This window comes from Carcharhinus amblyrhynchos, unplaced genomic scaffold, assembly GCF_965287045.1.
Source record: "Carcharhinus amblyrhynchos unplaced genomic scaffold, sCarAmb.v2.hapA chromosome_1123, whole genome shotgun sequence".
Taxonomy (NCBI): domain Eukaryota; kingdom Metazoa; phylum Chordata; class Chondrichthyes; order Carcharhiniformes; family Carcharhinidae; genus Carcharhinus; species Carcharhinus amblyrhynchos.
This window is the reverse complement of record NW_027650863.1, coordinates 15,001-32,500: the sequence shown is the minus strand read 5'-3', so window position 1 is coordinate 32,500 and position 17,500 is coordinate 15,001. Positions and strand designations below refer to the sequence as shown.

General features: G+C 51.2%; 1 protein-coding gene across 1 annotated transcript in view; it reads right to left on the bottom strand.

Annotated features, from left to right (window-relative positions):
* LOC145340538 (atypical kinase COQ8A, mitochondrial-like) overlaps positions 1–17,500 on the bottom strand; it is a gene marked incomplete at its 3' end in the record, with an annotated part of 28,780 nt that overhangs the window by 5,638 nt on the left and 5,642 nt on the right. The window contains exons 2-6 of the mRNA XM_080185009.1: positions 10,482–10,612; positions 8,624–8,959; positions 6,373–6,439; positions 3,650–3,727; positions 1–102 (exon numbers count right to left, since the gene is read on the bottom strand). The exon at positions 1–102 is cut by the window's left edge and continues 18 nt beyond it. Coding sequence (XP_080041135.1) covers positions 1–102; positions 3,650–3,727; positions 6,373–6,439; positions 8,624–8,959; positions 10,482–10,601 — 703 coding nt within the window. The remainder of the gene's footprint in view (positions 103–3,649; positions 3,728–6,372; positions 6,440–8,623; positions 8,960–10,481; positions 10,613–17,500) is intronic.

Below are 17,500 nucleotides of genomic sequence, written 5' to 3'. Positions count from 1 at the left end.
GTCCGACTTTCAGGGCCGCCCCCCTGACTTTACAGAGTGTGTTGACGATCCTTTCTGCGTTCGCCTCCGACAGAATCATCCTGGAATCCAGCAGCACCCTTCCTAGATGAACAGACAGGCGGGTTAGAGTGATGTACACTCACACCTCGAGGGGCTGGGCAGAAATGCGATAGTTAGAAAGAAACATCGATATATATTCAAGAAATCTACTTGTGCAATATTGTGGGGTCTGTTTCAGACTTCAGCCCCGATGATGGTGCCAATGTGTCTACAAATGACAGCCCACTGATACTGCAGAAAGTTACTTGCCTCTAATTACTGGCGTTGTGTTTTAATCTGGGCTGATGCCGTGGTGTTTTGTAAAGTTTATTTATTAGCGTCACAAGTAGGCTTAGATTCATAGAGGTTTACAGCACGGAAACTGGCCCTTTGGCCCAACTTGTCCATATCGCCCTTTTCTTTAAACCACTAAACTAGTCCCAATTGGGTGTGTTTGATGGGCGACGGTGTAGAGGGAGCTTTACTCTGTATCTAACCCCGTGCTGTACCTGTCCTGGGAGTGTTTGATGGGGGGACAGTGTAGAGGGAGCTTTACTCTGTATCTAACCCCGTGCTGTACCTGTCTGGGAGTGTTGATGGGGGAGAGACAGTGTAGAGGAGCTTTACTCTGTATCTAACCCCGTGCTGTACCTGTCCTGGGAGTGTTTGATGGGGGGACAGTGTTAGAGGGAGCTTTACTCTGTATCTAACCCCGTGCTGTACCTGTCCTGGGAGTGTTTGATGGGGGACAGTGTAGAGGGAGCTTTACTCTGTATCTAACCCCGTGCTGTACCTGTCCTGGGAGTGTTTGATGGGGGGACAGTGTAGAGGGAGCTTTACTCTGTATCTAACCCCGTGCTGTACGTCCTGGGAGTGTTTGATGGGGGAGACAGTGTAGAGGGAGCTTTACTCTGTATCTAACCCCGTGCTGTACCTGTCCTGGGAATGTTTGATGGGGACAGTGTAGAAGGAGCTTTACTCTGTATCTAACCCCGTGCTGTACCTGTCCTGGGAGTGTTTGATGGGGGGGACAGTGTAGAGGGAGCTTTACTCTGTATCTAACCCCGTGCTGTACCTGTCCTGGGAGTGTTTGATGGGGGGACAGTGTAGAGGGAGCTTTACTCTGTATCTAACCCCGTGCTGTACCTGACCTGGGAGTGTTTGATGGGGGGACAGTGTAGAGGGAGCTTTACTCTGTATCTAACCCCGTGCTGTACCTGTCCTGGGAGTGTTCGATGGGGGACAGTGTAGAGGGAGCTTTACTCTGTATCTAACCCCGTGCTGTACCTGTCCTGGGAGTGTTTGATGGGGGAACAGTGTAGAGGGAGCTTTACTCTATATCTAACCCCGTGCTGTACCTGTCCTGGGAGTGTTTGATGAGGGATAGTGTAGAGGGAGCTTTACTCTGTATCTAACCCCGTGCTGTACCTGTCCTGGGAGTGTTTGATGGGGGGACAGTGTAGAGGGAGCTTTACTCTGTATCTAACCCCGTGCTGTACCTGTCCTGGGAGTGTTTGATGGGGGAGACAGTGTAGAGGGAGCTTTACTCTGTATCTAACCCCGTGCTGTACCTGTCCTGGGAATGTTTGATGGGGACAGTGTAGAAGGAGCTTTACTCTGTATCTAACCCCGTGCTGTACCTGTCCTGGGAGTGTTTGATGGTGGGGACAGTGTAGAGGGAGCTTTACTCTGTATCTAACCCCGTGCTGTACCTGTCCTGGGAGTGTTTGATGGGGGGACAGTGTAGAGGGAGCTTTACTCTGTATCTAACCCCGTGCTGTACCTGACCTGGGAGTGTTTGATGGGGGGACAGTGTAGAGGGAGCTTTACTCTGTATCTAACCCCGTGCTGTACCTGTCCTGGGAGTGTTCGATGGGGGACAGTGTAGAGGGAGCTTTACTCTGTATCTAACCCCGTGCTGTACCTGTCCTGGGAGTGTTTGATGGGGGAACAGTGTAGAGGGAGCTTTACTCTATATCTAACCCCGTGCTGTACCTGTCCTGGGAGTGTTTGATGAGGGATAGTGTAGAGGGAGCTTTACTCTGTATCTAACCCCGTGCTGTACCTGTCCTGGGAGTGTTTGATGGGGGACAGTGTAGAGGGAGCTTTACTCTGTATCTAACCCCATGCTGTACCTGTCCTGGGAGTGTTTGATGGGGGGACAGTGTAGAGGGAGCTTTACTCTGTATCTAACCCCATGCTGTACCTGTCCTGGGAGTGTTTGATGGGGGACAGTGTAGAGGGAGCTTTACTCTGTATCTAACCCCGTGCTGTACCTGTCCTGGGAGTGTTTGATGAGGGATAGTGTACCCGCCTCTACTACTGCCTCTGGCACCTTGTTCCAGACACTCACCACCCTCTGCATGAAAAAAATTGCCCCTCTAGACCCTTCTGTATCTCTCCCCTCTTAAACCCTCTAGTTTTAGACTCCCCTACCTTTGGGGAAAAGATATTGACTATCTAGCTGATCTGTGCCCCTCATTATTTTATAGACCTCTATAAGATCACCCCTACGCTCCAGAGAAAAAAGTGCAGATTCCACACGGACAGTGACCCGAGGCCGGGAATCGAACCCGGGTCCCTGGCACTGTGAGGCAGCAGCGCTAACCCACTGTGCCACCGTGCTGTGTTTAGAAGTTTAAAAAAAAATGCAGGTGCATATAGAGAACTCAGACTGAAACATTATATCAAAGGCTGAATAGCAGGATTGCTTTGGTAACGGGCTTCAGGCATTTAATCAGGCACTTAACTACCAACAACCTATTAGATTTGAAACTGATGTTTTGTTAACCTGAGGATCTATCAAATTGTGGGGGATGTGGATAGGTCACCACAGATAAAAGAGAACAGGCAGAGGGACAAAAATCAGATAGTCAACCTCTACCACAGCTCACTATCTCACCTGAATAGCAAAGGCACCAGAAGAAGGCAAGAGGTTCCAGACAGAGAAAATCAGCAAAGAAGACCAGAATATTCCAAAAGGTAAAACCTGGTTGTAATTTAGAGAGCGACTAATAATTTCTTTTGTTAATAAGTGGAAATTATATTGATTTAAACAGCATTCCATTAGAACCCTGTTTTATTGGGTTTGTTAATGGTTTATTTAACCTGTTCACTGTTAGTTAGAGAAATAAAGTGTTGCCTTCCCAGAGAGAGTCAGGTAGTTATTTTGATTTAACCACAAAAAGTTGCTGCGGTGTCGATCGCACTATTTCTCACACTCACTTTAACAGATTATGAAGCGGGGTACTTCTCTTTGACTTGGTTAGGCGTTAGTCATCAGAGAGGGGCTCAACCTCTCATTCACAACAAAGGGGACTGTTTTAGACTTCAGCCCCTGATCACGGTGCCAATGTGTCTACAGCTGACACTGAAGAAGGTTAGTTGTTCCTAGTTACTGGAGTGTTTGTTTCAATCTGATGCCTCCGTGTTTCGCTAAGTTCAAGTTACTTACTAGTGTCACGAGCAGGCTGACATTAACACTGCAATGAAGTTACTGTGAAAATCCCCTCGTCACCACCAGGGAGGTGTTACTGCATCTGTACAAAGCATTAGTGAGCCCGCACTTGGCTGGCAGTGTGCCACACTCGCACGGCAGCGCCACACTCACCTCGTGCCCGGTTCTCAGCGCTGAATGACTTCCTGGTGGCTTCCAGCAGTGTTCCGAATCCAACTCTGATGGCCAGTCCTGGGGGGAAGAGTCATTTGCAGAGACGCAGGTTAGAACTGAGGGCAACAGACACCCAAAACCTATTGACTGCCCAAAACACTCTCACATAGTCAGATGCTCGCTCCCTGGCACCCTCCCTGGCTCCCTCCTCCTCTATCTGGCACCCTCCTCCCTCCCTGGCACCCTCCTCCCTCCCTGGCACGCTTGCTCTCTCCCTGGCACCCTCCCTTGCTCCCTGGCACCCTCCCTCGATCCCTCGCTCCCTGGCACCCTCCATCCCTCACTCCCTCAATCCCTGGCACCCTCCCTCATTCCCTCACTCCCTGGCACCCTCCATCCCTCACTCCCTCAATCCCTGGCACCCTCCCTCATTCCCTCACTCCCTGGCACCCTCCCTCGCTCCCTCAATCCCTGGCACCCTCCTCCCTCGCTCCCTCAATCCCTGGCACCCTCCTCCCTCGCTCCCTCAATCCCTGGCACCCTCCTCCCTCGCTCCCTCAATCCCTGGCACCCTCCCTCCCTCGCTCCCTCAATCCCTGGCACCCTCCCTCGCTCTCTAGCACCCTCCCTCACGACCTGGCACCCTCCCTGGCTCCCTGGCATGCTCCCTCCCTGGTTTCATCACTCACTCCCTGGCTCACTCCTTCGCTCGCTCTCCGTCTCCCTGGCACCCTCGCTCACTTGCTGGCACCTTTGCTCCCTCCCTCGCTCACTCGCGGGCTCCTTCGCTCCCTCTCGGGCTCCCTGACTCACTCCCTCTCTCAAACAATGACCAGAAGGAGTAGAGGAACGAGGTAGAGGATCTGGTGAACTGGTGCGGTGACAATAATCTCTCCCTCAATGTCAACAAAACGGAGGAGATTGTCATCGACTTCAGGAAGTGTAAAGGAGAACATGTCCCTGTCTACATCAACAGGGACCAAGTGGAAAGGGTCGAGAGCTTCAAGTTTCTAGGTGTCCAGATCAACAACAACCTGTCCTGGTCCCCCCCATGCCGACACTATAGTTAAGAAAGCCCCACCAACGCCTCTACTTTCTCAGGAGGCTAAGGAAATTTGGCATGTCCGCTACGACTCTCACCAACTTTTACAGATGCCCCATAGAAAGCATCCTTTCTGGTTGTATCACAGCTTGGTCTGGGCTCCTGCTCTGCCCAAGACCACAAGGAACTACAAAAGGGTGGTGATGACACCAAGATTGGGGGAACGGCAAATTGTGCGGAGGGTGTGGAGAGTCTACAGAAGGATCTAGATAGGCTGGGCAAATGGGCCAGGAAATGGCAAATGGAATTTAATGTTGGCAAGTGTGAGGTGGTCCACTTTGGTAGGAATAATGGTAGGAAGGACTATTACTTACGGGGCGAAAAACTGCAGCAGGCGACGGTGCAGAGGGACCTGGGCGTCCTTGTGCATGAGTCGCAAAAACCCAGCTTGCAGGTGCAGCAGGTGGTCAGGAAGGCGAATGGGATGCTGGCCTTCATAGCGAGGGGGATTGAATATAAAAGTAGGGAGGTCTTGCTGCAGCTGTATAGGGCATTGGTGAGGCCGCAGCTGGAGTACTGTGTGCAGTTTTGGTCGCCGTACTTACGCAAGGATATTTTGGCCTTGGAGGGAGTGCAGAGGAGGTTTACGAGGCTGATACCGGAGTTGAGGGGGTTGAGCTATGAGGAGAGGCTGAATAAACTAGGCTTGTACTCGTTAGAGTTTAGAAGAATGAGGGGAGATCTCATTGAGACGTATAAGATGATGAATATGATGGATAGGATAGAGGTGGAGAGACTCTTCCCGCTCAGAAAGGACAGTAGGACTAGGGGGCACAGCCTCAAGATAAAGGGGGGGTGGTTTAGAACGGAGTTGAGGAGGAACTTCTTCACTCAAAGGGTGGTGAATCTCTGGAATTCTCTGCCCGTTGAAGTGGTGGAGGCTGCCTCGCTAAATATTTTTAAGACGCGGGTTGATGGGTTTTTGATGAGAGAGGGGATTAAGGGTTATGGGGAGAGGGCGGGAATGTGGAACTGAGCCACGACAGATCAGCCATGATCTTATTGAATGGCGGGGCAGGCTCGAAGGGCTAGTTGGCCTACTCCTGCTCCTATTTCTTATGTTCTTATGTTCACTTTCCCGCTTTCTCCCCTGTCTATCAGAGACCTATCTACCCGTGACTTAAATATATTCAGCGAGGCAGCCTCCACCACTTCAACGGGCAGAGAATTCCAGAGATTCACCACCCTTTGAGTGAAGAAGTTCCTCCTCAACTCTGATCTAAACTGCCCCCCCTTATCTTGAGGCTGTGCCCTCTAGTCCTGCTATCCTTTCTAAGTGGGAAGAATCTCTCTACCTCTACCCTATCCATCCCCTTCATTATCTTATACGTCTCTATAAGATCCCCCCTCATCCTTCTAAACTCCAACGAGTACAGACCCAGTCTATTTAGCCTCTCTTCATAGTCCAACCCCCTCATCTCCGGTATCAGCCTATTGAACCTCCTCTGCACTCCCTCCAAGGCCAAAATATCCTTGCATAAGTGCGGCGACCAAAACTGCACACAGTACTCCAGCTGCAGCCTCACCAGTGCCCTATACAGTTGCAGCAAGACCTCCCTACACACCACATCCATTCCCCCAACCAAAGGCAGCCCACTCCATCGCTCTCCAAGAACCTTACCTCCGAAGTTCGCCAGTCTCTCCAGGCGGGTGGTGGGGACTTTAAGCTCCCGGGCTTTGTCATTCAACTGAAATAAAACACCACCACATTCGATCAGGAAATCCGGCTCGGTATCCACCCCATTCCCCACAAAAATCCCATCCCAACACCAGCCTCTCCGCAAATATCTCCACTGCTCATTTCCCTCTGCAACCCCATGCTGTACCTGTCCTGGGAGTTTTTGATGGGGGGACAGTGTAGAGGGAGCTTTACTCTGTATCTAACCCCGTGCTGTACCTGTCCTGGGAGTGTTTGATGGGGGGACAGTGTAGAGGGAGCTTTACTCTGTATCTAACCCCGTGCTGTACCTGTCCTGGGAGTGTTTGATGGGGGAACAGTGTAGAGGGAGCTTTACTCTGTATCTAACCCCGTGCTGTACCTGTCCTGGGAGTGTTTGATGGGGGAACAGTGTAGAGGGAGCTTTACTCTGTATCTAACCCCGTGCTGTCCCTGTCCTGGGAGTGTTTGATGGGGGGACAGTGTAGAGGGAACTTTACTCTGTATCTAACCCCGTGCTGTACCTGTCCTGGGAGTGTTTGATGGGGGGACAGTGTAGAGGGAGCTTTACTCTGTATCTAACCCCGTGCTGTAACAGTCCTGGGAGTGTTTGATGGGGGACAGTGTAGAGGGAGCTTTACTCTGTATCTAACCCCGTGCTGTACCTGCCCTGGGAGTGTTTGATGGGGGACAGTGTAGAGGGAGCTTTACTCTGTATCAAACCCCGTGCTGTCCCTGTCCTGGGAGTGTTTGATGGGGGGGACAGTGTAGAGGGAGCTTTACTCTGTATCTAACCCCGTGCTGTCCCTGTCCTGGGAGTGTTTGATGGGGGGGACAGTGTAGAGGGAGCTTTACTCTGTATCTAACCCCGTGCTGTACCTGTCCTGGGAGTGTTTGATGGGGGGGACAGTGTAGAGGGAGCTTTACTCTGTATCTAACCCCGTGCTGTCCCTGTCCTGGGAGTGTTTGATGGGGGACAGTGTAGAGGGAGCTTTACTCTGTATCTAACCCCGTGCTGTCCCTGTCCTGGGAGTGTTTGATGGGGGGACAGTGTAGAGGGAACTTTACTCTGTATCTAACCCCGTGCTGTACCTGTCCTGGGAGTGTTTGATGGGGGGACAGTGTAGAGGGAGCTTTACTCTGTATCTAACCCCGTGCTGTAACAGTCCTGGGAGTGTTTGATGGGGGACAGTGTAGAGGGAGCTTTACTCTGTATCTAACCCCGTGCTGTACCTGTCCTGGGAGTGTTTGATGGGGGACAGTGTAGAGGGAGCTTTACTCTGTATCAAACCCCGTGCTGTCCCTGTCCTGGGAGTGTTTGATGGGGGGGACAGTGTAGAGGGAGCTTTACTCTGTATCTAACCCCGTGCTGTCCCTGTCCTGGGAGTGTTTGATGGTGGGGACAGTGTAGAGGGAGCTTTACTCTGTATCTAACCCCGTGCTGTACCTGTCCTGGGAGTGTTTGATGGGGGACAGTGTAGAGGGACCTTTACTCTGTATCTAACCCCGTGCTGTCCCTGTCCTGGGAGTGTTTGATGGGGGACAGTGTAGAGGGAGCTTTACTCTGTATCTAACCCCGTGCTGTCCCTGTCCTGGGAGTGTTTGATGGGGGGACAGTGTAGAGGGAGCTTTACTCTGTATCTAACCCCGTGCTGTACCTGTCCTGGGATGGGGGACAGTGTGGAGGGAGCTTTACTCTGCATCTAACCCCGTGCTGTACCTGTCCTGGGAGTGTTTGATGTGGGGACAGTGTAGAGGGAGCTTTACTCTGTATCTAACCCTGTGCTGTACCTGCCCTGGGAGTGTTTGATGGGGGGACAGTGTAGAGGGAGCTTTACTCTGTATCTAACCCCGTGCTGTACCTGTCCTGGGAGTGTTTGATGAGGGGACAGTGTAGAGGGAGCTTTACTCTGTATCTAACCCCGTGCTGTACCTGTCCTGGGAGTGTTTGATGAGGGGACAGTGTAGAGAGAGCTTTACTCTGTATCTAACCCCGTGCTGTACCTGTCCTGGGAGTGTTTGATGAGGGGACAGTGTAGAGGGAGCTTTACTCTGTATCTAACCCCGTGCTGTACCTGTCCTGGGAGTGTTTGATGGGGGGACAGTGTAGAGGGAGCTTTACTCTGTATCTAACCCCGTGCTGTACCTGTCCTGGGAGTGTTTGATGGGGGGACAGTGTAGAGGGAGCTTTACTCTGTATCTAACCCCCACTTACTTTTTGGCGTGGTGCTTTTTGCCGAGGGGAACATTTGATGTCCCGTGCCTTCTGTAAGTCCTCGGTAGTCAGAGTTCGGATGGCGTTGGAATTACACCGAAGGAAGGTCTTGTTGCCAACTGTGCCAACGGTGAGTGGGAAGGCTGGAGAACTGATGTGCCAACGGGCATCTATCCCGTTTCCCTCGCGTAGAAGTGGGTTTCGCATCGATGCCAGATTCCTGCTTGATCTGCGTGCCAGCGAGGGCATCTCTGCCAGTCCCCTGCAAGTGCGGGGCAGAGCTGGCACTCCCTGGCATTGTCTCTTGGCTCCCCTTGGCCAGTACCCGTCCTCATCCTATACAGTGGGGAGCAGAACACCCATATTTACTGGAGTTGCCGCATTGTCCTCAGTCTTGCTCAAATACCCCCTCCGAACCTGCCCTGACAGCCCAGACACAACCTAATGCCACAATGCCATCCTCACCAGTAATCCAAACCCACCATACTGCCCTCCCTAACCAACCCAGATACCCTCGAACCAACCCAGATACCCTCTAACCAACCCCGGTACCCCCTAACAAACCCGGATACCCCTCTAACCAACCACGATACCCCTCTAACCAATCCAGATACCCCCCTAACCAACCCCGATGCCCTCTAACCAGCCCTAATACAAGATGATCGAATCCCTAAAGAGCAGAAGGAGGCCGCTTGGCCCATCAAGCCCATACCAACATCCACACCCTATCCCCATAACCCCAGACATTCACCCTGCTGACCCACCCCCGCCCCGCCATGCCAAGGGGCAATTTAGCATGGCCAATCCACCTAACCTACACATCTTTGGACACTAAGGGGCAATTTAGCATGGCCAATCCACCTAACCTACACATCTTTGGACACTAAGGGGCAATTTAGCACGGCCAATCCACCTAACCTGCACATCTTTGGACACTAAGGGGCAATTTAGCATGGCCAATCCACCTAACCTACACATCTTTGGACACTAAGGGGCAATTTAGCATGGCCAATCCACCTAACCCGCACATCTTTGGACACTAAGGGGCAATTTAGCACGGCCAATCCACCTAACCTGCACATCTTTGGACACTAAGGGGCAATTTAGCACGGCCAATCCACCTAACCTGCACATCTTTGGACACTAAGGGGCAATTTAGCATGGCCAATCACCTAACCTACATATCTTTGGACACTAAGGGACAATTTAGCATGGCCAATCCACCTAACCTACACATCTTTGGACACTAAGGGGCAATTTAGCATGACCAATCCACCTAACCTGTACATCTTTGGACACTAAGGGGCAATTTAGCACGGCCAATCCACCTAACCTGCACATCTTTGGACACTGAGGGGCAATTTAGCATGGCCAATCCACCTAACCTACATATCTTTGCACACTAAGGGACAATTTAGCATGGCCAATCCACCTAACCTACATATCTTTGGACACTAAGGGACAATTTAGCATGGCCAATCCACCTAACCCGCACATCTTTTGTACTGTGGGAGGAAATCAGAGCACCAGGATGAAACCTACGCAGACACGGGGAGAATGTGCCAACTCCACACGGACAGTGACCCGAGGCTGGGAATCGAACCCGGGTCCCTGGCGCTGTGAGGCAGCCGTGCTGACCCGCTGTGCCACCCCTGCCAATGCTCCCTAACCCGTCCTATTCCCACCAGTCCCCCTCCAAATTAACATCGACGCCCTGCGATTCGCGATCGTAGACCTAAAACCCACCCTGGGCCCCGACAAACACGTCACCATCCACCCCCACCCCCCCGCTAACTCGCATGGACTGACACGCGTCAGTCCCCCACCGCCCCCACCCCCACACCCGCTTCCCCCTTACCTGTGCCGAGTTACCCAGGCTCCTCAGTACGGCCGCAGAGGTGGACGGTGGGTGGGCCCGGCCGCCCCTCAGGATCTGGGTCCTCGTCAGGCCAAGGCCCCACTGCAACGTGGCAGCCATCAGCGCCTTGCCTGCGGAGAGCAAACGGGAAGAGCTCAGACCCTCGCACTCCGTACCCCCTCACCCCCAAACCACCCCCAGACAAATTGGCCAAAACCCTCACCCCTCCCCCTTCCAGCCCCCGTCCCGCCTCCCCTGACCTGTGTTGAGGATAAGTGGGCGGGCATCGTCGCGGAGACAGGACCACCCCGACATTCCACGGGGTGCCACGCGCCCGTCCGGCCCTGTCCATTCAATACAGGGGTTTCGCTGCCGCTTTGCATGCTGGGATGGCTCCTCCGCCATTGCCCCTTCCCATTCTCCCCCCCCCACCACAATTGGCACCAACGGATGGAGCATCGGCATGCAAGGGTTGGCAAGATGTGAGGCGTGGCGTTCCGCAGGGATAGGTACTGGGCCCTCAACTGCATCCCTTTCTGGTTGTATCACAGCTCGGTCTGGGCTCCTGCTCTGCCCAAGACCGCAAGGAACTACAAAAGGGTGGTGAATGTAGCCCCAGTCCCATCACACAAACCAGCCTCCCATCCATTGACTCCGTCTACACTTCCCGCTGCCTCGGGGAAAAGCAGCCGGCATAATCAAGGACCCCCCCCCCACACACACCCCGGACATTCTCTCTTCCACCTTCTTCCATCGGGAAAAGATACAAAAGTCTGAGGTCCCGTACCGACCGACTCAAGAACAGCTTCTTCCCTGCTGCTGTCAGACTTTTGAATGGACCTACCTCACATTAAGCTGATCTTTCTCTGCACCCTCACTGTGACTGTAACACTACATTCTGCACCCTCTCCTTTCCTTCTCTATGAATGGTATGCTTTGTATAGCGCGCAAGAAACAATACTTTTCACTGTATCCCAGTACATGTGAACATAATAACTCAAATGAACTCAAAAAGTGCGGCATTCTCTCAGCACTGACCCTCTGACAGTGCGGCACTCCCTCAGCACTGACCCTCTGACAGTGCGGCACTCCCTCAGCACTGACCCTCTGACAGTGCAGCACTCCCTCAGCACTGACCCTCTGACAGTGCGGCGCTCCCTCAGCACTGACCCTCTGACAGTGCGGCGCTCCCTCAGCACTGACCCTCTGACAGTGCGGCGCTCCCTCAGCACTGACCCTCTGACAGTGCGGCACTCCCTCAGCACTGACCCTCAACAGTGCGGCACTCCCTCAGCACTGACCCTCTGACAGTGCGGCACTCCCTCAGCACTGACCCTCTGACAGTGCGGCACTCCCTCAGCACTGACCCTCTGACAGTGCGGCGCTCCCTCAGCACTGACCCTCTGACAGTGCGGCGCTCCCTCAGCACTGACCCTCTGACAGTGCGGCACTCCCTCAGCACTGACCCTCTGACAGTGCGGCGCTCCCTCAGCACTGACCCTCTGACAGTGCGGCACTCCCTCAGCACCGACCCTCTGACAGTGCGGCACTCCCTCAGCACTGACCCTCTGACAGTGCGGCGCTCCCTCAGCACTGACCCTCTGACAGTGCGGCACTCCCTCAGCACTGACCCTCTGACAGTGCGGCACTCCCTCAGCACTGACCCTCTGACAGTGCGGCACTCCCTCAGCACTGACACTCCGACAGTGCGGCACTGCCTCAGCACTGACCCTCTGACAGTGCGGCACTCCCTCAGCACTGACCCTCTGACAGTGTGGCACTCCCTCTGCACTGCCTCAGTAACCCACTTTAGTGCAGTCACCCCCTCCCTATCTGTGAGGTGACCAGATCTAACCACAGTCGTCCTGTCAACCACAACAGTTGTACTGCCAGAACACATGATTTGCTTGTCCCCCACACAAAGACTGTTCCTTATCACTTCTGCATCTTTACACTGGGACTCTCTTTAAAATATGAATGGAGGGGCATGCGTTCTGCCAGTTGTCCTTACCTCGCAGTTAATAAACCTAGTCTGTTTAACTCAAGAAAGCTGGGTTTAATTGTCTCAGTTTTAAAAAGGTGGCACAGTGGGGTTAGCGCTGCTGCCTCACAGCGCCAGGGACCCGGGTTCGATTCCCGGCTCGGATCACTGCCTGTGCAGAGACTGCACATTCTCCCCGTATCTGCGTGGGTTTCCTCCTGCAGTCCGAAAGACCCGCCAGTTCGGGCGCTAAATTCTCCCTCAGCGTGTCCCAAACAGGAGTGTGGCGACTGGCGGGGGATTTTCACAGTAACTTCATTGCAGTGTTAATGTAAGCCTTATTTGTGACCCATAAATCAACTTTACTTTTCCATGACCCGCAAGAGAATGTGAGGATCAGGATCGGGATATTTGCTGCTGTGTAGCTCCAGGCATGATCAAGTATTTAATTTATTTCTGTAGTGTTACAAGTCAGGCTGACATTAACACGGCAGTGAAGTTACTGTGAAAATTCTCCAGTCGCCCACACTCCTGTTCGGGTTACACCGAGGCAGGATTTAGCGCCTAACCGGCGCATCTTACGGACTGTGGGAGGAAACCCACGCAGACACGGGGAGAATGTGCAGACTCCACACAGACAGTGACCCGAGGCCGGGAATCGAACCCGGATCCCTGGCGCTGTGAAGCAGCAGTGCTAACCCACTGTGCCACCGTGCCACTTCACTTTGATCTGCGAGATTGAAGATGTTCATTTCAAATATAACACCCTGGAGTTACTCCAACTTGGAAATTCATGGCTCTGGGGCGCATCGGAGAGAGTGTTGTATTTTTTTCTCCCTGTACGGTGAGATATTCAAAGGCTATGGGTTCGAATCCCACCAGAGTCTACTCTGGGATGGCACGGTGGAACTGTGGTTAGCACTGCTGCCTCACGGCAGCCAGGGACCCGGGTTCGATTCCTGGCTTAGATCACTGTCTGTGCGGAGTCTGCACATTCTCCCCATGTCTGTGTGGGTTTCCTCTGGGTGCTCCTGATTCCTCCCACAATCCAAAGTTATGAAGGATAGGTGGATTGGCCGTGCTAAATTGCCCCTTACTGTCCAAAGATGTGTAGGTTAGGTGGATTGGCCATGCTAAATTATCCATTAGTGTCCAAAGATGTGCAGGTTAGGTGGATTGGCCATGCTAAATTGCCCCTTAGTGTCCAAAGATGTATAGGTTGGGTAGATTGGCCATGCTAAATTGCATCTTAGTGTCCAATGATGTGCAGGTTATCTGGATTGGCCATGCTAAATTGTCCCTTAGTGTCCAAAGATTTGTAGGTTAGGTGGATTGGCCATGCTAAATTGTCCCTTAGTGTCCAAAGATGTGCAGATTAGGAGGATTGGCCATGCTAAATTGTCCCCTAGTGTCTAAAGACGTGCAGTTTAGGTAGATTGGCCATGCTAAATTATCCATTAGTATCCAAAGATGTGCAGGTTAGGTGGATTGGCCATGCTAAATTGCCCCTTAGTGTCCAAAGATATGTAAGTTGGGTAGATTGGCCATGCTAAATTGCCTCTTAGTGTCCAATGATGTGTAGGTTAGGTGGATTGGCCATGCTAAATTGCCTCTTAGTGTCCAAAGATGTGTGGATTAGGTGGATTGGCCATGGTAAATTGTCCCTTAGTATCCAAAGATGTGCAGGTTAGGTGGATTGGCCATGCTAAATTGCCTCTTAGTGTCCAAAGATGTGCGGGTTAGGGTGGATTGGCCATGCTAAATTGCCCCTTAGTGTCCAAAGATGTGCGGATTAGGTGGATTGGCCATGCAAAATTGTCCCTTAGTGTCCAAAGATGTACAGGTTAGGTGGATTGGCCATGCTAAATTGCCCCTTAGTGTCCAAAGATGTGCAGATTAGGTGGATTGGCCATGCTAAATTGTACCTTAGTGTCCAAAGACGTGCAGGTTAGGTGGATTGGCCATGCTAAATTGTCCCTTAGTGTCCAAAGATGTACAGATTAGGTGGATTGGCCATGCTAAATTGTCCCCTAGTGTCTAAAGATGTGCAGGTTAGGTGGATTGGCCATGCTAAATTGTCCCTTAGTGTCTAAAGATGTGTAGGTTAGGTGGATTGGCCATGCTAAATTGTCCCTTAGTGTCCAAAGATGTGTGGGTTAGGTGGATTGGCCACGCTAAATTGTCCCCTAGTGTCTAAAGATGTGCAGGTTAGGTGGATTGGCCATGCTAAATTGTCCCTTAGTGTCCAAAGATGTGTAGGTTAGGTGGATTGGCCATGCCAAATTGCCCCTTAGTGTCCAAAGATGTGCAGATTAGGTGGATTGGCCATGCTAAATTGCCCCTTAGTGTCCAAAGATGTGCAGATTAGGTGGATTGGCCATGCTAAATTGTCCCTTAGTGTCCAAAGATGTGCAGGTTAGGGGGATTGGCCATGCTAAATTGTCCCTTAGTGTCTAAAGATGTGCAGGTTAGGGGGATTGGCCATGCTAAATTGTCCCTTAGTGTCCAAAGATGTGTAGGTTAGGTGGATTGGCCATGCTAAATTGTCCCTTAGTGTCCAAAGATGTGTGGGTTAGGTGGATTGGCCACGCTAAATTGTCCCCTAGTGTCTAAAGATGTGCAGGTTAGGTGGATTGGCCATGCTAAATTGTCCCTTAGTGTCCAAAGATGTGTAGGTTAGGTGGATTGGCCATGCTAAATTGTCCCCTAGTGTCTAAAGATGTGCAGGTTAGGGGGATTGGCCATGCTAAATTGTCCCCTAGTGTCTAAAGATGTGCAGGTTAGGGGGATTGGCCATGCTAAATTGTCCCTTAGTGTCAGTGGGATTAGTAGGACAAATGTGTGAGGTTATGGGAATCGGGCTTGGGTATGATTTTGGTTGGTTATAGGCTTGATGGGCTGAAAGGCCTCCTATTGTACTGTAGGGAATGAGGAGAAACTAAGTGGGTTAGGATTATATTCACTGGAGTTTAGAAGAGTGAGAGGGGTTCTCACAGAAACTTATAAAATTCTAACAGGGTTAGATAGGGTAGATTCAGAAAGAATGTCCCCCATGGTGGGGGAGTCCAGAACTAGAGGGGTCATAGTTTGAGGATAAGGGGTTAAACTTTTAGAACTGAGATAGGGAGAAATTTCTTCACCCAGAGTGCGGTGGAATTCCCCACAGGAAGTAGTACAGGCCAAAACCTTGTGAAACTATCGTTCAAAGGAATGAACAACTGCATTTACTAGTCAGGAAAAGTTACGGAAATTAAGTCATGACTAACAACTCTGTCAAGTAATGGAAAATGTTCATGAGCAAACAAGGCTCTTGCCTACTCAGGATAAGCAACTAATCTAAACCTTCTGTTAGTTTCATTAACACTGCATTCCAGGCTAGGACACAGGACGAAACAAAGACAAGTTACCAAGACAAATACCAAAAAACAAGATATGGTGACAGATTATGCTAATAAAGGCCACGGTTTTCAATTGGATAAGAAAAAGCAAAAAGCTATGCCATAATTGGTGGAATATTTATACAAATAAAGAGTAAGAATGTTGCTCATTTCTCGTTTGCTATAACTAACTAGTTTTAGATTATTTCTCAGTTTTAGCTTATTTATTATTGTCACAAGTAGGCTTACATTAACACTGCAATGAAGTTACTGTGAAAATTTCCTAGTGGCCACACTCCGGCGCCTGTTCGGATACATTAAGGGAGAATTTAGCACAGCCAATGCACCCTAACCAGTACATCTTTCAGGTTTGCTCCGGGTGCTCCGGTTTCCTCCAACAATCCAAAGATGTGCAGGTTAGGTGGATTGGCCATGCTAAATTGTCCCTTAGTGTCCAAAGATGTGCAGGTTAGGTGGATTGGCCATGCTAAATTGTCCCTTAGTGTCCAAAGATGTGTAGGTTAGGTGGATTGGCCATGCTAAATTGTCCCTTAGTGTCCAAAGATGTGCAGGTTAGGTGGATTGGCCATGCTAAATTGTCCCTTAGTGTCCAAAGATGTGCAGGTTAGGTGGATTGGCCATGCTAAATTGTCCCTTAGTGTCCAAAGATGTGTGGGTTAGGGTGGATTGGCCATGCTAAATTGTCCCTTAGTGTCCAAAGATGTGAGGTTAGGTGGATTGGCCATGCTAAATTGCCCCTTAGTGTCCAAAGATGTGCAGGTTAGGTGGATTGGCCATGCTAAATTGCTCCTTAGTGTCCAAAGATGTGAGGTTAGGTGGATTGGCCATGCTAAATTGCTCCTTAGTGTCCAAAGATGTGAGGTTAGGTGGATTGGCCATGCTAAATTGCCCCTTAGTGTCCAAAGATGTACAGGTTAGGTGGATTGGCCATGCTAAATTGCCCCTTAGTGTCCAAAGATGTGCAGGTTAGGTGGATTGGCCATGCTAAATTGCCCCTTAGTGTCCAAAGATGTACAGGTTAGGTGGATTGGCCATGCTAAATTGCCCCTTAGTGTCCAAAGATGTATAGGTTAGGTGGATTGGCCATGCTAAATTGCCCCTTAGTGTCCAAAGATGTGCGGATTAGGTGGATTGGCCATGCTAAATTGTCCCTTAGTGTCCAAAGATGTGAGGATTAGGTGGATTGGCCATGCTAAATTGCCCTTAGTGTCCAAAGATGTGTAGGTTAAGGGGATTGGCCATGCTCTCCCCCCACAGCACCCCACCCCCCCCCACACACACACACACACACACACACACACACACACACACTCTCCAAAATTCAATCCCTCTCCCAATAAAAGCTAACACACCGTACGCCTTCTGAACAACCTGGGTGCCAACTTTCAGGGAGCTATGCACGTGTACCCCGAGATCTCTCTGCTTGTCGACACCACCAAGAGTCCTCCTGTTCGCCCTACATTCTGTACCCCTGTTACTCTTACCAAAGTGAATCTTGGGGGAGGGAATCTCAGCCGGGGGTGAGGCAGGAAGAACGGACAGTCATAGATGGCTGCGATGATTTGAGGTGTTACTTAACTGGGAGGGAATGTAGGGCAGAGAGCAGTGACAGGGGGCGATGGGTGGGGTGGTGCAGGATT